The 22768-nt window shown below is 46.1% G+C and overlaps 1 protein-coding gene across 1 annotated transcript in view; it reads right to left on the bottom strand.

The window, feature by feature from the left end:
* ATP1A1 (ATPase Na+/K+ transporting subunit alpha 1) overlaps positions 1–17438 on the bottom strand; it is a 23012-nt gene extending 5574 nt beyond the window's left edge. The window contains exons 1-15 of the mRNA XM_015874929.2: positions 17254–17438; positions 11628–11732; positions 10356–10415; positions 9154–9357; positions 8691–8804; positions 8017–8151; positions 7706–7823; positions 6678–6946; positions 5464–5662; positions 4334–4443; positions 3748–3882; positions 3058–3250; positions 2382–2557; positions 1730–1866; positions 55–205 (exon numbers count right to left, since the gene is read on the bottom strand). Coding sequence (XP_015730415.1) covers positions 55–205; positions 1730–1866; positions 2382–2557; positions 3058–3250; positions 3748–3882; positions 4334–4443; positions 5464–5662; positions 6678–6946; positions 7706–7823; positions 8017–8151; positions 8691–8804; positions 9154–9357; positions 10356–10415; positions 11628–11732; positions 17254–17265 — 2118 coding nt within the window. The 5' untranslated portion in view covers positions 17266–17438. The remainder of the gene's footprint in view (positions 1–54; positions 206–1729; positions 1867–2381; positions 2558–3057; positions 3251–3747; positions 3883–4333; positions 4444–5463; positions 5663–6677; positions 6947–7705; positions 7824–8016; positions 8152–8690; positions 8805–9153; positions 9358–10355; positions 10416–11627; positions 11733–17253) is intronic.
* Positions 17439–22768: the final 5330 nt, after the last annotated feature.

Below are 22768 nucleotides of genomic sequence, written 5' to 3' on the forward strand. Positions count from 1 at the left end.
TATTTGCATATCTGGAGATTATTCTGATCACATTCTCAGTCTCCTATCTCTTACCTGGCGCTGACAGCCTTCTACAATTATAAGCTTCTGCTGAGGAGATGTCCTGGCAAAGACTATTTCTGTGTGGTGAAGCAGGATGTCATCCAGTTGCTCACTAGTCATGTCTTTTAAGTCGGAGCCATGAACAACACATGCCTTAGCATCCCTACAATCAAAAGGCAAGATGATGTTTTAAGTCAAGTTAAACTTCCTCATTAGTTGCCTTTATCCCATAAAGCTATAGCTTTCCAGTGCTCTAGGTAAAGATCAAATCCCTGATGTGTGCAACCAGTCCAGACAGCCTCTGTATTTAAGTCTGATGTTTCAAATTTAACGACAGGCAACAAGGCAGAAGACAAAGCAGTATCAAACAACAGACAAAACCCCATAAGCAATCTAATTATCTGTGGGATTTTTTTTTGTTGTTGTTTTTGGTTTGGTCTTTTTTTTTAAAGACATCAAGGCATGCACAGATCCTCCCCCACTCCTCCCTGCCATCTCTTAGTATCCCTGCAAGAAAGGACCCCCAGGCTCAGGCAGCTGCCTTCTGCAAGCAGTCTTTCTTTCAAACAGACTGATCTACATTTGGATCTACATCAGGGAGGTCATGCTATTGCCAGTTCAGTCTATTTTCCTCTCTTCAGCAACAAAAGCAGATGTTATATTTAGACTGGTTTGGCACACTGCATGCTAGAACAAAATACCACCACTAATCCAGTATGCCATCTCTTATTGACCAAGGGGACTGTCACACAGATAGTGGTATCAGGCAGTTTAGACAGGGAAACTACTTCCCCATCCTTACAGGCAGCTCAGTCACACAGCCTGGCAATCCCCAGCCCGCACTGCTAGGCTTTGAAGTTACCTTCAGTAAAAGGGAGAAGTCAGTCACAATACTCATCAACCCCCAGCATCCCACAGGTTGTCTCTGTTCACAGTTTAAAAGCTACATGGCTGTGCTCCAGCCCAAACACAGGCTGGGTCAAGCTAAGCAACAGAGTCAGAGCAGCCTTCCTAAAACAGCCCACTTATGCCAAAGCACATTTTCTTAGGCAGCCTCAGTTTTGCACTAGGCTGTGAAGGCAAGCTTTAACCCCTAAGAACTCCATCTTCACACTTATCTTGCCTGCTGCTGGTCTCCTGCCAGAATTTTCCCCACAAACCTTTAAGTTATTTTCCTAAAGAACCTTGTCTAAGTATCTGGGGAGGACAAACAACAACTTAACCTCTATTAGAAAAAATGAAATCAGAGGAATGAATACATTGTTTGAGGTCTGCAGCCTCACTGCTCAAAACAGTCTCCAGATAGCCATCTTTCTTCCCCCATGCCTCTATCAGGCTATTCCTTCTTGCCCAGAGAGCTTGTGCTCTCCATCCAGTCACAGAACTCTTCCCCCCAACTTGGGGACAGATCATAAGCAGCTATAGCTCTGAGCAAGGAAGAAACTGGTAGGAGTAAGCTCTACATGGAAAACTCCAACTACTTCCCCAGGCGTAAGAGAGACATACATTCAAGACAGTGTTGTGCATTCTTTACATAACTCATGCGAGATGCTGAAGAGCCACATCATGCTCAGCTAGCAGAAGTCAAGCTTTTTGTGCCTGGGGAGAGATGCTAAGATATTACCCAAGGCAAGGAGAAAGGCAAAGGCTTAATCCTTTGAAAGGCTTAGGCTTTTCTTGTCAGTACCTTGGGTTGACCTGGCTGACAGGAATGTTGAGTCGAGCAGCAATATCTTCCACTGTTTCGTTGCCCTCAGAGATGATGCCAACACCCTTGGCAATGGCTTTGGCTGTGATCGGATGGTCTCCAGTAACCATGATAACCTGCAACACAGACTGCTGTGAAAGCCTTGTCTAGAGCAGCACTGCCCAACAAACAATTCCTTCAAACTGAAGAAGCCATACAACTTCTGTTCCATACATTCTTGCATGAGCAAGCCTGAAATACAGGCACATTACTGTGTTACTTATTTAAGAGAGTCAGATAATCCTGAGTCAACATATCTCCAGTTCATTTTCCAATCCATGCTTTTTGCTCCTTCATTTTAATACCGTGGTATGTACAGAGCATACCTGAGCCAAATCACACACTCTGGGACACCAGGGCACTGGCACACACCACCCACCACGTTTGGAATCTAGCTTTTTTTTTTCCCCCCTTAAATTAGTAATATACAACCACTTAAATTTAACTTGGCAGTGAAGCCTGAAGTAACACTGGTTAGAACTTGACCAATAATTCCCTTCCGTTCACATTACAGCCCCTTGCAGAGTATGGAAAGCCCTTTTTATCCACAGGTTTAAAGCAAAGCATTTCTCACAGCCCAAGAAGCAGCTACCTTAATCCCAGCACTCCTGCATTTCCCAACAGCATCTGGCACAGCAGCACGAGGAGGGTCAATCATAGACATCAATCCTACAAAGCAGAGTTTTTCTACAGGAAAGTTTACTTCATCTGTGTCAAACTGGAAGCCTTCAGGGAACTGGTCATCAGGAAGAGCCAAGTGACAGAATCCTGCAACACATCAAAACCCAAGTTCATTCTGTTCCTACCTATTGGGAGGCAGACAGTGAACGCTTATTGCTTCTGCAAACAGCTAAGCAATAACAACAGGACAATGCCAGAGGTTTAGCCAGGGCTATTGAGACAGCAGTCATGCTTATATTCTGATAACTAATAGTTGTTGCTAGGTACCCAGACACAGCACGGTTCACATGCAGCGGAGCAAGTCTAACATGATGTAACCCCATGGAGACTGAAGGTCCTAAGTATTTTACTTCATTATGAACCAGGCAACAACCCAGCTGCTAGGCAAGACAAGGCCCTGCAGACTGCCTTTAATTTAAAAGGCAAAAGGCAGGGTTGCTCCCCAAATCCATTTGAATTGCTGAAATGACCTTGTCTCAACACTATGCTTACGCTGCAGGAATGAAGTACAACACTCTACCTAATCAATGGTGACTGCACAGGAGAGTGAGAAACAAGTCCTTAATAATAAAGCTGTTAATCCTTACCCAGTACTCTCTCCCCAAGACCCCCCAGCTCAAGGTAGGCATTCTGAAAAGAATCTTTCATTTCCTCATCCAAGGGCTGAATTTTCCCATGAATAAGAATGCTGTCGCAACGATCCAAGATCCTTTCTGGGGCTCCCTTCATTACCAGCAAGTAACGAGATTCTGATGGATTCGCATTCTTGTGGATAGACAGCTGGGATGGAAGAAAATGAAAGTTTTAAAGACACACTGCAAATGCCATGAGTCATCACCATTACTTAGTGCCTTGGTAGATCAAGGCTGTTTGTGACTTTCTGCTCTACCTTTCATCCATCCACACTATAAGGAGTCATGCAAAGTAAAGAACATCTACATAGTATTTAACATAAACGTATAACCACAGATGTAGCAAAGGTCTTTTGAATCTTCGTTTCACCTGCTCACTGATACTCTCAGATCAGTGTTCTTTCATTCTGTGCATTATTGCTGCACAGGTAGGAAACATGTCTGATCCTCCAACAGCTGACACCTTAGTGCTAAGGCAGCTCCAGGAGCTCTTATGCTTATGTTTCACTAGCTTTATAGACTTGAGCAGTCTACAAGCAGGAACAACTAGACAAGATTTTGATATCAGAAATTTTGAAGCAGTCTGCACACAAACTTGCATAAACACTTCACAGAGTGTCTCCCCTCAAGAGAGGACATGCTTACCTGGTACTTATTGGTAGAGTTAAATGGTATTTCCACCACTTTGGGATACCTTTCTCTCATTTCTTTGACAGAACCACAGCACAGTTCAATGCATTTCAGAAGTGCAGATTCAGAGGCATCTCCTGCTACTGCTCTCTGAGGAAAAAGAGAACTATTAAAGAGTACATTCCCATGAACTCACCACAGAATGCACACCATATCAATAATACATATTCTTGAAGTACATTCATCTGAGCCCAGTCTCAGCTTCTATATAAGAGAGCAAGCAGACAATAGAAACTGCCTAGGAAAGCTTTCAGGTCTTTCCTGTTCTGATCAAAGTATCTGATCTCGCTCAAGCTGTAGTTACTATTGGATGGCAAAGAGTCTACTAGACAAAGTGTCATTCTAGTTCCATTTCCTCCATGCATTGCAAATCTCCTGAGGTGTTAGGCCTCAGAAGAGATCAAGAGTAGCAGATGCCTATAGTTTGAAGTTTCTTGTGACTCATGAAGTTTAATCTCACTAGCAATAACGCAGAAATGGGGGGGATGGAGAGGAGGGAGACAGGGAGGAAGCAGGACAATTGTTTCTTTCAGAAACTTACCTTGAGAATTGGTACATTTTCCTGGTTGGCCTGAAATACAGCACGGTTGCAGAGACCTGCAACTCTAGATAAAGCAGTCCAAGTAGCTGAACTCTTGTCAAAGGAAGCACCTGAAAGCAGAGGAAGAGTGTCATCAACCAAAAGAAACTACAAATTCAACACTCCAGAAGGTTAACAACAAGAGTTTACCTCACAAACAGATTCACTCAAAGCCCATTACCATTACTGCAGCTACTTCATTTTCCCTTCCTAAGTAAGGGATACTAGATCCCCCTTCAAGTTGTCTCATTTTATTCATCACACAGGAACTAGACAGAAGAGCCCCCACAGGAACAATTTAAGTACAGAGACACTACTTTTCCCAAGCCTCTTGAGTTGGCTTCAAGTGAGATGATCAGTTAACTGATAAGTCAAGGTATTTTCTAAGAAGAGAAACCTTCTATGTTTATTTCCACTGCAGCCAAGCCAACTATTTCCAAGCTAAAACAGAATGTTTTCAAACAAATAAGATGCTACAGCTTATTACTTTGCACTAGTGTTGAAGACTAAAACCAACAAAATCAACTTTAAGTAGTTTAGACAAGCAACAACCCTTTGAGGTGACTGGGGGAGGGGGGCAGGGAACAGCAGCACCAATGTAAAAATGTAGTACCAGCAATGTGTTGCAAGCACAACCTTTCAAAGGTAGATAAAATGCTAGAAGACTCCTGAACTGGGTTGTACTACTCATAGTTTGGGAGAGTTAAGTACCTCTTAACTTTACAACACACTGAGATTTCAAATCCTTTACCAGGAAGCTCCTTCAAGAAACTGATAAATCCTAGAACCACTTAATTATTACTACCATAACCATGATGTTCTAGGAAAACCTTTGGTCAAGGGTAACAAAACAACAACAACAAAAAGAGGGTAATAAGAACAAAGCATACAGGTTGGAGATACATGGATTAAACAGAACTGTGGCATACTGCAGAAGTCCCTTTAGGTTATCCAAAGCCTTTCAGTGCTTATTGTAGGCTGTATTAGAAGCCCCCTGCATCATGAACTAGAGCTTAAAAGAAACAACTTCCTTACTCAGAAGGCTTTATTTCAAATGAGATGCCACTTCAAGTACAAAGAGATGATCTTACCACTCTGGTTCTCTGTAGTATCAGCCTCGTGAATCTGATTGTCAAACCACATGTGTGCAACTGTCATGCGATTTTGTGTCAGTGTGCCTGTTTTATCAGAACAGATGGTGGATGTGGAGCCTAGTGTTTCCACAGCTTCCAGGTTCTTCACCAAACAGTTCTTACGAGCCATACGCTTGGCTGTGAGCGTCAGACATACCTGGAGACAAGGAAGACAGATAGGTTGGATGTGCTAGTGCGCCAATTTAGTGCCACCCAACTCACTGTTGGCAGGAAATGACAACTTTCTGTGCCCTGCAGTGACTACCTAGCTATTTTGCACTGGCAAGGTGAGTACAGACAGTAGTTCTCAAGGCCCAGCTGCTGGGTTTAAATGACAATTCCTTCTCCACAAGACCTCTGGAAAAGGACTCAAGATGTTTCAGTCTCCTCCTGCTGCTCAGTGGATTAGAAAGAAATTAATACAACCTGGACTAAGATTCTAGTCAAAGTCACAGTACCCTAATCATAGTGCTCTTAAAATAGGTGGAGGCACGCCTTATACAAAAATATCCCAAAATAGTTCTAGAGATTGGGCAGCAGTTTAGTGGTAAACAAGCAGCTCTGGCTAGCCCTTCTTTCTCCAGAAGCTGTGTGCTTCTCACTCCCAGCAATTCATTCCCAATCTCAGCCACTGCTCTGCAGCTCAAGGCTACATGGAAACCTCTGCCTTTAACCATCACCATCTGCTACAGAGAAGCACAACCAGACACTCTCTCTGCCTTTTAGGGAGACAAAATTTAAAAGAACCTCTGCCAGAAAGGACAACAGAGAAATTTGCTGAGTGCTCCAGTGGTGCTCAAGGGTTGGAAGGGCACATAGAAACTCCTTATCAAAAGTACAATGGGAGAGCATCTCACTATCACAGAAAGAGGGGAGGAAGACAACTCTACAGCTAGCTTTGCTCATTTAGTTCTGCTATTCCAAGCCTCTGTGAAGGTCTAACTCAAAAATCCACCGTCACTGGATGAACAACTGCAGCATTTAGTAGTCATCTACACAACTGGTCCAAATATAATGCATTTATAAAAGCTAGCCCTATACACTCACCACATACAATACCTACAGGACTTCAGATTCACCTTCGTGATCATCCACTGATCATGAAGCACTCCGCTTCCTGAAGTACCACACAGGTTACTTATTCAAGTCAACCTTTTTCCAACTTCACTCACCGTTACTGTTGCGAGCAATCCCTCAGGTACATTGGCAACAATGATCCCAATGAGGAAGATGACAGCCTCCAGCCAAGTGTACTCAAGGATAAGTGAGAGGATGAAGAAGCTGACACCAAGGAACACAGCTACTCCAGTGATGAGGTGGATAAAGTGCTCAATCTCCATGGCAATGGGAGTCTTACCCCCTTCCAGTCCAGATGCCAGACTGGCAATACGGCCCATCACAGTGCGGTCTCCAGTGCTAATAACAATGCCACGGGCAGTGCCTAGAAGAGAAAGAAGGAGGCTTTAGAAAAGAATAACATCCCAGAAGCCTGCCAAACAGCCTTGTAAGGTTGGTCCAATATAATAACAGTAGATATCCCAATAGGCCAAGGTCTCCCACCACAGCTTTTATGCCCTCTAACAGAATACAGGTACCTGGACATACAGGCTACACAGTCTTCCTGCACAGCTAGCCATACTGCATGCCCTTTCCTTTCACCCTGGAGACTCAAGAATCCACTTGATTCAAGTGCCAGTTGCACAGGGAATTAAAGAGGGAAGCAGTATACTACACCTCTGCTTTAAAGGAGGAAAGAGGACACTTTCTCTTCCCTAGGCAAGGAAAAGATGCTCTGAGCTGCAACACAAAGAGGACCTACCACCATACATGGAATTGCAACAGAATCTTTGCTGGAGATATCTGAAACTTCTGGTTTCTGCAGCAGCTGCATTATTTTCTATTCCTCTGCCTAGCTCTCTCATTATGGTAACTGCAATAAGGCGCCCACGCCTGAAGACACACCACATAGCTCCTCTTCTGGGAGAAAGATGGTAAGACAAGGCTGTGGATTCTTCTTTGCCCATTGTACAGTACTGGGGTTAGAATGAGCAAAGCCTTTTGCTGGAAACTACAAGCCTGCTCTTGCATAGTAGGAGTGGGTTACAAACAAATACGGTGTGTACGTACTCAACTTCTGCATTACTTTCCCAGAGTTAATTCCCCCATGTTAATACTTTAATTCACCAAGACAGACACATACCTTCCACACAGTTGGTGGAAAAGAAAGCAATGTTCCTGGTTTCCAGTGGGTTCTCATTGGAGAAGTCTGGAGACCTGGTCTGAGGCTCTGACTCACCAGTAAGTGAAGAGTTATCCACCTGCATGGAAGGAAGTACTACTTCACACACAGGCAGGGAAGTGATTCAGCAGTGAAAACCACTGAAGCACTAGAAACCCCCTCCCCCCAACCCACCTTCCTCATTTACTTCATCATTCAATCCATTCACATCACAGAAGACATTCTTCGATACCAAACTAATTTATGAAGTTTCCAGACAATCACTGCTATACCTTGCAACCATGTGCAGATATGATCCGAAGGTCAGCTGGAATTCTGTCTCCTCCTTTCACCTCTACCAGATCTCCAACTACAACGCCTTCAGCATTTATGCTCATCTTCTCACCATTTCTGACTACTAGAGCTTGCTGAAAGACAGTAAAGAAATAACCCATGTCACAAGCAACTCTCAAGGTGCTCAAAGCAAATTCAAGCATCTTGAAATAGTTCCATCATGGTTCTGAGAAGGTTTCTACTTATACTAACATGTTTATCTCAGATACATCTGAGACTTAAGAAAGAGCTATTTTTGTTTTCTTGACGCCAAAATTCCTTGCTGTTGCCAAGGTGACAGCAAGATGGTTAGGTGTGATACAGTCTGTCCATGAAGGAATCCAAGCTTTAGTGCTTGTTTATCTCATCAGTTACATATGTTAATAAACTGGTGCAACTCACAGGGTGCCTGGATCTGCCTTGGACTATTCGCATAATTACTTTGAGCATGAAGAACAAGCATCCCCTTCAATACTAAAAGCCAGAAACCCACACTAAGAACCTGGCAGAACAGACATCTCGTCTCCTAAAAAGCCAACACCTCATATTCAGTCAAGCCTTTTGCAATTGAAGCTCATTACAGTTAATAACCCTGAGCAAGCACGGCAGGTCAAGGAAATGAAGTTTTCTGTACCTGAGGCACCATGTTCTTGAAGGACTCCATGATCTTGGAACTCTTTGCTTCTTGGTAATATGAGAAACAGCCAGTAATGATAACCACAGCTGCCAACACAACACCTAGGTACAGCTACAAGGAGCAGAAAAAGTGACTGAGAGCAGGATTTACCTCAAAGGCTTCCAGTTTGTTCAAAGAAATTGCTTGGTATTTAAGTGCTCTATTACAAAGTATGGAGATAATTGCAGTCTCCGTACATTTTGTACACAAAGGCTATCCACAAGCCACTGTTATTAAGACAAAATGAAGGAAGTCAGCTGCTCATTTCATTATGTGGAAGCACTCCAAGACATGTTAAGCAGGGAAAATTCAGTGGGTAAGCTTATGGGAAAAGCTTCTGGACTGAATGATTAAAGGAAGCTGATATGCTTTGAGCCACAGACAGGCTGAGGAGACTGAGCTAAGAGACATTCTTACTTACGTTATCAGCATTTTGCTCTCCCTCCATCACACTTGTAATGCCATAAGCCAGAAAACACAGAAGGGAACCAATCCACAACAGGAGTGAGAATCCTCCAAAGAGCTGCCGACAGAACTTGACCCATTCAGGAGTGGTGGGTGGAGGTGTAAGGGTATTTGGGCCATCACGAGCCAAAATCTCAGCTGCACGTGCGGTAGTCAAACCCTGGAAGAGAATTTGTTCTTTATTGTGGCAAGACTGACGGAGGAAAATAGCTTTGAATTTGTTCATCTTTTGCTTGAGAAGGGAGACAGAGTCCTGCTAGGAGAAATAAGGGGACACTAACAGATAATGGAAGTCTGTAGCAGAGCAAATATGCTGTAGAGAAGAACAGGATGTGAAAGCTGAGTGCCATAAGATGAACCACAAAACGTTGGAAGCTACTCGAGGAGCCCGCAGATCACAGGGCTACAAGCACAGGAGGGCAGGACGAGGTGGCTAGAGCAGCAGACTTTGGTCTCTGAGGAACAGCCCAGTGCAATCTATCCTATTAAATTATGGAACAAGTGAAAGCTGGGGGTTATAAAGACGGTGACACTTTGGAATGGCTTTCCAGGAAGTTCAACTTTTAGAAGCCAAAGTCTTTGACAGAAGTATACAGAGACAGAGCAGATTGGCTGCTAGATGCCATCCACCAATAAAAAGAAAAAAAGTTAAAGCAAACATAAGCAAAGGTGCAAAAAATAAAAGTAAAAATCACCGCAGAGCTTCTGCACTGGCCTTTGAGGTTAGCCAGGATATCTGTACACTTCTTACTATAAAAGGATAGAGTTTTAACTGCTACTTGTCATCATTAAATCTTCGGTCACGTGCTAACTCACTAGGCTACATCTGTAGTATAACAAACATTTGACTTTATTATGAGTTCCTATGGGGGAAAAAAAAATCCAAGAATCAACTTGACCTTGGAGCAATTTGGAAGTAGATAACAGTGACTTTCCAGCAAAGTCACTAAAGCATTGCAGGCAGGCTGTACAGTGGAAGGAGGAAGAGTACTACTTGTGAGCTCAACAAGTGTCTGAAAGTCTGGGAAACTTAACTGGAAGAGTAGAGATTAAACAAACAGGTAAAAGCCAGACCACCCAGGTCTCCCATTGTGAAGTGCCCTGTATTTGAAGAGTCCCAGTTCAGGCAAGGAGGGAGAGAAAACAAAGTCTACCTACCCGACTCAAGTCTGTTCCGTATTTACGATGAAGTTCATCAAGGCTGAGCTTGTGGTCGTCCTGAAAGACAAGCAGGTGAGGGATGAGGGAGTGACCATGGTCCCTGCAGATCAGTCAGCACAAGCTCAGCAACCCCAGCCCCCCACTAGGATTCCTATCTGCATCATTTCAGCAAGATGGGGCTCCTTTCCAAGAAGATAAGCTAGTTTTGCTATCTCACTCAGCAGCTCAAAGCATTCTTACAGCTATTTGGGTACAACTTAACAGCTTTTTTTAAACAACCTCTGATGTATCTCAGTGCTGTCTTCATGCTCACAGAAAATTCTGAAGTCACAGTGATTTTTTTGGTGTTTTGCTTCTTGGGAGTGGGAGGGAGGGGGACAAAGTAAAGTAGTTAGAAAGGAAGGTAGGTGTATACACAAGATTAACTCTGTAATTTCACATATCTTAAATAACATTGTCATCTTAAGCAGTGTTTCTTCTTCACCAAAACCTCCATTTCACACCCAGACTATTTTCAACTAGAAAAAAGAACTGGTACACAGCAGTGTCTCCCTAAACAGTGACACTGGAGGGCACAGATGCTTTAAGCAAGCTTTGCTACCAAAGAAAACATGAACTTTGTTGAGCAAGGTTTTTTTAAGCAGCTCCTCTCTCAAATGAAAGGGAAAAAAATAGAGAGCCCAGACTCAATTACAGAGCACAGAAATAAAGCCTGTATCAATTGCATCAAGATCAGATCTAAGCTGAGTGATGTTCATACAGATGAGCAACGTCATCCAACATTCACATATGGATATGGGAGACTCCTATAGTTTCAAACATCATTAGAAGGAATAACACCGAGGTCAGTCTGAGCAGAGGCCAATTGTAAATGGAGCTTCACAGATCCAACTCCACCATTCCAACAGGAATAAAATAGCAGTCTTCCCCACATAGCAACACAATAAAGGCTGCACTGCTGCTATCCAGACAATGCTTGCCTGAGTGAGGGAGTGCAGGTATCTCTGCTGCATGTAACAGGCAACCAGTGACTTGCATTCTGCCTCAAAAGCCTTTTGAGAAGTGATGTTTTCAGGGCCTACTGCACTGATACCAAAACACTTGCAAGGTGCCTGGCTTGAAGGCAAAGGGGAGAAGGAAAATCAGTGCTTCCAGTCACACGACGCTGGCAGCTCCCCAGCACTTTTATCTTTCGGTCATATGAGGCACAGAGCCTTGGGAGCAGCGAACATTCTTCTAACTGTTCATTCCACACTTTACAAATCTTACCATTGAGACTTCCTTTTTAAGCTCATCCATGTCCCTCTCCTTCGTCTTTTTCTTCTTTGTGCCATGTTCTGATGTTGCAGTAGGCTCATACTTGTCTCTTCCAGCCTATAAGAGATAACACACTACTGTTAAGAAACATCTACTGGTGTAGGAATTCACTGTATCTACCAGCAAAATACATGAGACCGCCAGGTTGACAAAATAACTTCTAGGGTTTTTTGTTTGTTTTTCAGATAAACCACTCCATTAAAAACAGTAAGTGAGCTAACCACTAGTCACTACAAGCACTGCTAATACATAGATTATAGACAGACACCCAGCTAGGATGAGAGCAAGCCACATGCTATTCAATCAGCCTTGGTGAGTGAGCCACAGTTCAAGCAGCTAAAGACCTTCTCCTGAGCACAAATGAATAGTGCATAAAAGGAATAACTCCTCATCCCCCTGCTCAGTCTTCCACACCCTCTGGCAAGGAGCAGCCTATCAAGTGAAGATAAAAAGTGGTACCTCTAACATATCAGATCTGAGGGGTAAGTTCCAAGCGCTTTCAATTCTCAGTTTGGCACACTAGCTGGGCTGTTACGCAATGGAAATCTGCTTTCAATTTATGGAAGCTTGTCCGGCAAGAATGGTATACAAAGTAGTAATACACTTCCACAGACTTAATCTGTGCTCAGTCCTGCTTCAGCCTCAGATGACCTGCTCAATAAAGTCCCATTATTGAGATGGCCTTGTATTTGTATCACCTATGATTAACTGTACATGAAACCACGTGGAGACTTAGATCCTGTTACAATAGGCTAAACAAGCATCCAAGGGCGAAGAAAGTACAAGGCAGCAAATACAAGCATCACTTAAAAGCAAAAAACAAACTAGAGGAACTTTGACACACTGTCAGATACCAAAGTCAAGCACTAGCACTCATGGAGCAGTTCCTTCTATAAGTACTGCATAAGATTCCAGACCCTCTCTAGCCTCTCAATGCTGCTTTCCCTTCCCTCCCCACTGCCCAGGACCTACAATGCCCTGCCAAGTTTTAGGCAATGACATTTTCAGCTAATAAGACCTCTGAGAAACATTTTGAGCTGAAACAGCAGTTAGCAGCAACACAGTCAAACCGGTAACAAGATGAAGGAGCTGCAAAGGCACTGCCTTGTTCCTCACACAAACTGGATTCCTCAGAGAACTCTGGACTCGGTCTACTGTTAGAGTCTAGGGATTGTCCTGTTACAAGCATTTATTATTATATATTATTAGTTACTGCAAGGAACTACTGTAGTAGACAAAACTAGAAGTGAAACTACACTAAAAATAATCCAGAAACAAAGAAAAGTCACAGCTTCTTTACAAAACCCATCAGGCACATCTAGGCCAGGATTTCAAGTGCTCTAAGCAAGCACTGGGTGTGTTGTGCAGCAGACACAACCAAGCACATGCATGGATATCACATGCACAGAAGCCTCTCCTGCTCTGTTCAGTAAAGGCAGACTTTGCACCTCGCATACACCTGCATACAGTTACAGAGCTGCACAGTAGAAACAGTTTTAACTGAGTAGAAAAGTCTGTTTGCCACCTCCCATCCAGGAGCAAGGCACAAACCGCAGACTGTCAGCATTCTTGACATTCCCTTCCCTGTACCTAAATTCCCGTTGCACTATTTCACACACCAAAAAAACCCAAAAGCTTCTGAACTTCAAACAGGCAGCGCTCACATTCCAGCATCACAAGAATTTGCCACAGGGCAATTCTCAAGTCCCCGTGAAATTTCTCTCTTTGGTTTGAAAGAAACATCTTGGAACTTGAGCATAATAACAATTCCACACAAAACACGTTTCTTGCTCACTTCAAGAAAGTAGTGATTATTAATAGGGCTGGAGAAGCCACAGCCCTGCCTGGCACTGCAGCACCTCTGCCTCACCCCTTCCCCACCAGAAGAGCCTGATAAGGTCTTAGAGGTGGTGTGAGGATGGAGCCTATTTGGGCAGCAGTGAACAGCTGTGAACATAGGAGTTTTAGTTCCATCATAGAAAGGTTCACTGCCTTTGTTCAAGCATGATTTGCTTAGAAACCCTTCACCGTGAGCTGCAGGGTGGGTATCTGCAAGAACCCAGAGCATATTGCCTTCCTTTTACTACTGCATCCCATCCTCCAATGGAAGCCAGCCTAGTAACACTGGTCTCAGCTTTCGCTTCATGGTTTTATCATTCTGAATCTGAACTTCCTGCTCTGTCACTCACATGCGACCTTGAAGAACAATCACAGTGCTGCCCTCTCTGTTCCCTGTGGTTGGGGCCATTGCAATGTGCTGGCAAGAGGAAGCTCATCAGTTCAACAAAGACTGAACAGTGCTGGCTGGCCTGCAAGGGGCCCTTCATCTTCCCCCCCCCCCCTCAGAGTCAAAAGGTGTCCCTGCTCTCCCCTCCTTTTCCTGCCAGACAATGAGGAAAGCATAAGGTGCTCCTGACTTATCAAGATGCAAGCACACGGCTTGGACACAAAGGAAGGTCCTTCTCATCAGAAATGTCACCTCTGTTAGTTCACTTAGAGGAATTCTGACTCATCAAAATTGCCACATAGGAGGAAAAAAAACTTTTTTTTTCCTTCTCATGTATGACTTTTTCCATTGGCTCACACAGAACTTTAAGTAACAGGGTAACGAGTCCTACACAGCCCCCAGCAACCCTATTGTCTTCCAAAGGCAACTTCTGCATTTCCTCCTGGGCTAATGGAGCCATTCATGGCTGGTGTTCTAAACACAAGCCACGACTGACCAGGAAACGGGAGGGGTGCAAATCAGCAGATGAGTTCATAAGTATCCTATTCTAACATCGCCTAATCCAACCAGAAACGTCAAGTAAATGCCAAAATAAATTAAGCAGTCTCTGGAGGCCCGGTTTGTTCCAGTATTTATGTCATTACAATCAACCATGCAGAGCAAACAGTGAAGTTACTGTCTTGCTGTCTCATGAGACAACCTTCATTAAATACACTAACCAGATGAGCCATCGTGCTGACCACTCCTACCAGAGCAGAAATGCTGCTTCATGACCCTACATAACATTAAGCACAGGACACGACTGCCCTCCTGGCATCATTCCTCCTGCTTCCACCTCCAACCCTTCACCAAAGGGCAGAGTCTCAGCATGGACAACACCACAAGGCAGCTTCTACTTCACAGCCCGGTATTGCTCATCATGAGCGCTTCTCAATGGGATTCCACAAGCAGGCAGCTGCTTCCCAAACCATGGGAGGAAAAGCCCTCCCTTGTGTGAAAACAGAGCCATCTTAGCCATCACATCAAGATATTTCCAGCGCCCATCAACCACTGGGAGATTAATGGGCTGGACACCAGATCCTTGAAGACCTGGTAACTTCAGCAAACCCTTGCTGACACTGTGCAGCACTGTCAGGACCCCACTGTGCTGTGGGATGGCAGCCCACAGGCACAAATGACTTGTCAGATACCTTTTTTACCCATCACGCTGCTTTGAGATCGAGCATTGACTAGGCTGGGGTTTTCTTTGGCACCCTTAACTGTACAAATAAAGAGTGGGAATTAAAGAGACAGGGAGGAGGAAGAGTAATATTGATGCCTAAATTATTCCCCATAAGGATTGCTTTGATTGGCATGGTTACCCCTTAACTGGTGCATTACACCTAACCAGGGTTCAGGCACTAGCTCCAATCCCCAGAAGCAACCTAAAGCAGGCAGTAATGTGCAATGAGGATGGAGAGAAGTGCAGACAGCAGTGACCTCCAGCTGGCTCTCCTCCCCTACACACACACTCTCCCCAGATAATACACACACCCAGGCAGCCCAGGGCCCTCCCACCACCATCTGAAGTGACACAGCATCAGCACAGCAGCTCACACACACAAAAGCACCTCCTGCAGCACTATGCTCTCATGGGAAGGAGGTTCCCTTTTTGGGCACCCCGAGGCAGGATAAGCACACTGTCCAGCCCAGCAGTCACACCCTGCTTTCCCCTCACAGCTTGGCTCTTTCACATCCCTGTTTTTCAGAGGGTCCCCGTTACTGCAGGCTCACCGCTAAATGAGAGAAACCTTGTGACTTATGGAATAATGAGGCAGTGTGTGGCTGTCTCAGACTTCCCGGCAGTACACTTCAGCCTCAAGCCGATTGTTTACTATGCACACAACCCGCGGAACGCAAAGTGAAAATACGCCTTCTGTATTAGAAAGCAATTGTAAGTCCCTCAGTGAAGCCTGAACTGCAAAACCTGTTGCGCTGCGAAGTTACAAATATGATTTAAAGCATCCATAGGACTGCATCAATCCCCACCCCCCCGGGTTTCATCCCTCAGATGAGATCATCACGCAACGCTGCCTGTTGCTCACTAGACTGAAACACATTATGCTGTGGGCAACCCAACTGCAAGTGGACTTCACCCATGCAAGAAAACAGCCCTCAAACCCACTCCACATACTCCCCAGACCCTTTTTCTAAGTGGCCACCCTTGCACTTCTATCTATGCATGCACTGCTGTTACTCCACACCTATGAGGACAGTAGGGGTGTTTTGAGGAGCACTCTGGAAACAGAGAGCACCTCTATTTTCCACCACCAAGGATGGAGGACAAAGGGCTGCTGCCCCAAGGCATCTCACTCTCCACATAGAAGCATAGAAGGCTGGGGCAGCCCTGTTTGTGGGCAGCTGGTCCAGCCATCCCCCTGGCAGGCCTGATAGCTCAGCTGGTTGGCGTGCAGGGCTGATAACACCAAGTCACACGCTCGAGTCCCATGTGGGCTCCTCTCTTGCCACTCCAACAGCTGGAGCCGATGATCCTTATGGCACTCCGTGATTACGTCCAACCTCCAGCTCCAGCTTGAGAGCCTCCAAACGTTTAAGAGAGATCCGGATGGAGGACTTCTCTTTACTCCAGGCTGTAACATGGAGATCGGAGGGCAGGATGGCCGACACAGCCCAGCACATAAACCACCGGTACACGGCATGCTGGGAGCCTATCATCTCAATTAACAGGGCACACACCATCGGCTCACGCCTGATCGCCTTCCTTATGCCATGGACTCCTATCTGCCCTCAACGCCACTAACGCGCAGCGCCTCGCACTGCCAACTCCCTCCCCCCCCCGGGGCCCAGCCGGCCGCAAGGAGTCTAAAGTACTTCCATGAGGGCCAGGAGACGTCGGGGCAGCAGTTTTGGACCGAAGGCGGCTCCAAAAGGGCAGCAGATAACACCGCCCAAGGGGAACACGGCCGTTCCCACACCGCCCTCACCTGCAGCCCCGCGGTGCCGGCCGGCTTCACGCCCCCCCATCCCCCGCGGCCATTTCCAGCGCCGCTCCGGCAACGCCCGCGGGGAGCCGCCTCCCGGCGCCGGCCTCGAGCCCACGCTGCCCCCTCAGCCTCCTCCACCCCGGGGCCGCCGCTTCCTGCCCCCGATCCCGGCACCGAGCCGACAAGAGCCGCCCCACGGGCCGTCCCCCCGCGTGGCGCACGACATGGCCGCCCCCTCCCCTCGCCTCTCAGACAAAGCGGAGCCGGCAACGGACAAGGCGGCCAGACGGGAGCCTCCCCAACACCCACCCCGACGGCGGCCCCTTGTGCTTCCCACCCCGGCCCCCCGCACGCTCCGGCTGCTCACCCCCTTGCCCATGGTGCCGAGCGTGCGGGACACGCGGCTGGCAGCGAGGAGCGGCGTTCAACGACGCCACGTAGCTCAGCAGGTACCGAACAAAAGCAGCGCCCGCCGCGCCGCTCCGCGTTGCTCCCCCTTTCCTCCCGCTCTCCTGTACCGCCCGGCTCCTCGCCGCAGCCACCCGCAGCTCCGATACGGCACCGGCTTCCCGCCGGATAAAGTCCCGGCCGCTCCGCCCCGTCCCGCCCGTAGCCCGCCCCTCCGAGCGGACCGTTGGGGCGGGGGGTGGTGCCGCCTTGCCCACGTGTAAAGCTGGGGCTCACCTCGGCCGCCCCAACCGCGCCCCAGCGAGGAGGGTTCGGAGCGCGGCCGCGGGATCCTTCCGGGCTCGGGGTGATGCCGCCTGAGGGCGCTGCGCCGCCCCGCTCCCAGGCTGCTGGCTCTCCCGCCGCCATGTCGAGGCGCTGAGGGGGCAGCGGTAAGGGCGCACCGCCGCGCTTCGCTTCGTGGCTCTGCGTCCACAGGAGTCTGCTGTGAGGGAACAACCACGGCTCCCTTCCTGCCTATGTCTGTCACACAGCTCGCTGGGGTTACCAGCTTCTTCTTTTTGTTAGTAGATGCGTATGCGCTCGTCAGAACGGCTTTAAAGCGTTGAGAATGCTGCTCTGCTGCTCGGTGCCTGGCTGGGTGGTGGTCTCACAGCTCCCTTCCTACTTGAGTGCATGGGAGATGGGGTAGGGCACGTAGGGCACACGGAGCTGGCTGAGGGAAGAGCTTTCGTGTATATAGGTGCTCCCTAGGTGAAACTCCCCGTGGCAGGAGAATAAGACTGAGCTCAGCTGTACAAGTCTTGGACAGGAGCTTTGTTATCCGACTGTCCACAGACCTGTGGACACCAGATCCTTGAAGACCTGGTAACTTTAGCAACCCTGAGAGACCTTCAGGGACTAAAGCTTTCAGTTCACCTACAAAACCCTGGGTACCTGGGCAGCCATCTCCTTAAGCTGCACCATCCCATCCCCAAGACAGAGCTGGGTAGTAATCTCAGAAGCTGAAACCACTTATTTGTTTCATCTTCACTCCTTAACAACAATTCACTATGTCAGACTTCAGTTTCTTTCATTGTGGCTGTGAAGCATCATCAGTAGAACATTGAAAGAAGACCTCCAGACAGCTTCCAAGCCATTCTGCCCCTTGATGTGTTACAGCTGGGATCTGTACAGTGCAGCTGAGCTGGAATACTACGAATGTGATCCATCTGCATTTGGAGTTGCTGTTTCTTACTGATGTAAAACCAGAGGGATCAACTGATGCTATCAAGTCTCTTCCAGGAGAAAAACGAGGCTGAGTTCCCTTGCTGGCAGTGACATAAAAAGAGGGCAAATCCATACGGATCAAAGGAAACAGTATTACGTAAAACCAAGAACAGAGGGTAGAGTACGCGTGTTCTCCTCCCTTAATAGGTATCAGAGAGATTAGCTTACGAAAAACCAAGAGAGCTCTGTTTTCAGTATCTACAGCAATTACAATCTCTTTTTGATACCTTGGCATGGTGACTGGGAGAAGCAGAGATAACACACAGGGCACTTCACTCCTGCCAGTGGATCAGGTCCAAGTCGGTTTTTAATGCTCAAAAATTCCTGCTCTTTGGCTTGTGTGTCCCTCTCAGCTCATCCTGGGAAAAATCACGAATCCTTTTTGAACATGTGAAGCAAGAGGGTGTTTATCAACCTGACTGTGAAGCCAGTTGTGGGCTGCCACAAAGCTGTTGAATTGCAGGGGTAGGGAGCACTGGGTGCAGTGAAAGGAGTGGGCCTTGTGTAGGTAGTACAGGGCAACGTGTGGGTGCCAACTGCTGCTTTTATAACACACACATCTCACAGTCCTTCTGGAGCATCTTTCTGTTTTCAGTTTGAGAACTTGAGGATGTTCTACAGCAGGGAGATTTATTATGGCTATTTTAGGGTTGAGAAGAGAGTGTCACCAAGATGGAAGACAGGCAAGTGGAAAGACTTGAACAAATGCCAGGTGAGCGTTCATAGAATCACAGAATCATTAAGGTTGGAAAAGACCTTTAAGATCATCTATTCCAACCATCCACCCATCCCCTTTTTATGCTTTTATCCCTTTTCAATTGCCACAGCTTAGGGCTGCATTTGTTGGGAAAGCCAGGATGTCAGATCCTGGTAACAGATACCACCCAGAACAAGAAAGAATATCACCTCCCTCTTATTTTGTTCTTTCTGTGAGATCTGTGCCCACCACCATTTCTGATGAGTTGCAACAAGAGCCATTTTCTTCCCTTTGAAAAGCACAGGTGCTGCTTTAGTAGTAATTAATACACACACATTGGGACAGTTTGCTTGTGGATAGTACAATGGCCTTTGCATCAGAGAAGGATCATAGAATTATCTAGATTGGAAGATGAACCTTCAAGGTCACCAAGTCCAACTGCTAAAGCTCCCACTTATTCAGAATTAAAGAAAAAGGAACAGAACTGGACCCAACCAAGCTATTTTTCCTCATCCACTCATGCCTTATTGCTACAGTCACAAGAGGATGGAGTTGCTCACGGCACAATAAAGCAGGCAGTAAAACCAGCAGCAGTGCAGGTAAAGCAAGCTGCGTTCCTCCATGAAGTCTCTATATAAATGCCATTTAGAAAGGCAGTCAAAATGGGGATTCATGCCTTCTGAAGGGTGGTTCATTTAACAGGGGACACGGAGTACCCCAGGTGACTGTATGTAACTATTTCTGTCAACCTCCTGGCTGTAATTACAGGTCTCACCCCCTGCTGGCTTGTCCCCTGCCTTTAATGAGATCTCTTTGAGAGATAAGGCTGTGACCATTAAATCTGACTGTGGTCTGAGCAAAGATCGTGATCTGCTACAGCCAGTCAGGCTTGGCTAAGGTTCTTCATGTGCTTTCTTTCGTCCCTCCGATGATGGATTCAACGTTTTGCATTTCTGACAGTGTTTTGCATTTTTCAGAAGCCTTTCAACTAGGTCATTCAAATGCTGTTTGCAAAAACAAGACAAAGTGTCCTTAAAGGCCCTTTGAACACGAGGTCTCCATCCTTTGCTGCTGCACATGAACGGTCCTACCTTCATTCAGAGCCATGGCTGTGTGGGTTGCAGAGGCGAAGGGCAGAAATATCAAGCATTCCATTCATTTTGAGTATCTGAGTGTTACGCTTGCACAAAACTCCTAACAAATTCCTAAGCTCTTGGTCCTGCCGTAGGTGGGAAATCCAGCTGCTCAGCTTTTCTCAATAGTAAGTTGAAACTGTTGTGTTTTCGTGTTTTTGTTTTGCTTTCTGCTTTACTGAAGAGGAGGCGGAGGCAATGTGGAATTTAGGAGAGCTGGGTTCCTCTCTCGCTGCTTGATGAAGGACTTTTAGTGCTAGTTCAAAAAGCCTAGAAGACCACTTGTAGGGGCATGATGTGAGAGCAAGAACAGCCAAGTCATTGCCAGTGTCCAAATACACCACGAAAGCTTTTGCAGTTCTGAAAAACAAATGTTTAGGAAACCACTGATTAATAACACAATGAAGGCCTTAAACTCCCGCTCTAGGAGTTCTAGAGCTGTTTAAAGTTATAACATATGCTTGTGATACTTTTTTTCCTAAGCTCATAATCTATCATTCCATTTTTAGTTACAGATGCTGTTTTGAATTTGCCCTCCTTTGCCAGTTAGTTATCTGGGAGATAAAGCAGCTTTGAAATCCCCAGACTCCCTGGAACCACACTTTATATCTGTCCACGGTTGTGTGCACACTTTGCCATTCCAAAGCAGATAAACCAAGTACCACGTAACTCGCTGCTTCTTTTGAGCACTAGTGGCTATATGGGAACATTTTACAGAGCATGGAATTGAACCTAAAATATCTTCATGTGCTCTTTTAAACGTATAAATATATGGACATCACATAACTGGTGTGGTCCCCGTGATTGGGGGAACGAGTGGGTGAGGTCATATAAAAAGGGGAAGATACCCCTGGAGACCAGGGTCTATAGGGAGTTAAATGCCTTGTCTGTTCAACGAGTGCCAAGAAAGGATGACGTCAGGATTCCAAGATCTGTCTGGCAGTATTCTGATGAAGTTCGCTGTCCTGATGGTGACCCTATGCTATCTGATCTCACCTGTATGAGGCTGTGCCTCACTCCACCACACCTTATGCAGCCAACAGGGCTACTAAAGCTGGGTGCTGTCAGTAGTAGAATAGAGGATGTGTCTGCAACTTGTTGATCCAAAATAGCCTGAATGTGCTAAGTTTTTAAGCTAGCTACATAAACCATCTAATTGCCAGGGCACTTGGGGAGGACTGAGAATATTATTCCGAGCATGACAAGGATGGATTTTCTGGAGGTGGCTGGTTCTGTTCCCGTAGAGATGATTACTTTAATACAATAAAAAATGAACAATATGAGTTTGGGCACCTATAGCCCTTAATAGCGACGTCTTTAAATTTCATTTAAGTCTGCATCCATCAATAAAATATTTAATATTTTTCACTAGACAACTGAGTTCTGCACAAGATGTTCAGTCTGGCCCTGGTTCATCAAATCACTTAAGTGCTTTGCTGAATCAGAGACTTGATTCTCATTAAATCAGGCACTTTATACAAGGAGGCAGGGAGCATACTGCAGCCTTACCTCACTGTGTGGGCTCACTTGGAAGCTGGTGTGCACAGTAATAGGTTATGGATTAGGATCATCCTTTCAAGGCCCAGGTCTGCTCCACGTCTTCCACCAGATGCATTTCCAGTTGGTTATTTATTGAACTAGCGTGGGACCGCTTGAGCTCTGGGAATGAGCTAATCATTGGTTGGGAATGAGCTAGTTGTTTAGAAATGGTACTGACTTCTTTTTCCCTGAATTCTTCTATATAGCCTCAAGCATATAGGGAAAACGTTGGAAGTGGTTTGCTCTGAAAAGGAGTTGGACATTGAGCTGGTTCACCTTTGGGGTAGTAGTGCCCTATGAAGGTTTTGACATAAAGCTACGCAGCCTGGGAACCAAGAACTCCCAGATTTTCTGTGAATCAAGGAGAGATCCTATAAAGGTCCCAAATGAGCTGGTGGCCAGGATGTGCAGTCACTCAGTAGTTCCCCTGAACTGGGTTTATATTGTGAGTTTGGTGCCCTGTGCCCTGGGAAACATGAAGCACATACAGATGGTTGATGTTTATATATGAGGCTATTTCAGTACAAGGTAACTACTGGGGAAGAAAAAAAGAGGATTTTATAAACGTTTTGAAACAATGAAGATAGCTTCATAAAATCCTCCACTGCCTAAAGTGGAAAACCAGCAGAAAGAAGCCTTGCCAGCAAACATAGTTCATTCCAGCTCTTGCGGCAGGGAAACAAGACAAGCGGCCTGCCAGAACAGTGGGTTGCAGTTCAACTCAGGAGTACATCGGGATCATTATAGCTCTGAGATGAGCAGTTGCCCTTAGTAAGAAAAGCACACTCAGCAGCAGAATTGTTCTATGTAAATGGGCTACAGCCCAGAGATATCTT

The sequence above is a fragment of the Coturnix japonica genome, chromosome 1 (assembly GCF_054131305.1).
Source record: "Coturnix japonica strain WE chromosome 1, WE-NBRP24, whole genome shotgun sequence".
In the NCBI taxonomy this organism is placed as follows: domain Eukaryota; kingdom Metazoa; phylum Chordata; class Aves; order Galliformes; family Phasianidae; genus Coturnix; species Coturnix japonica.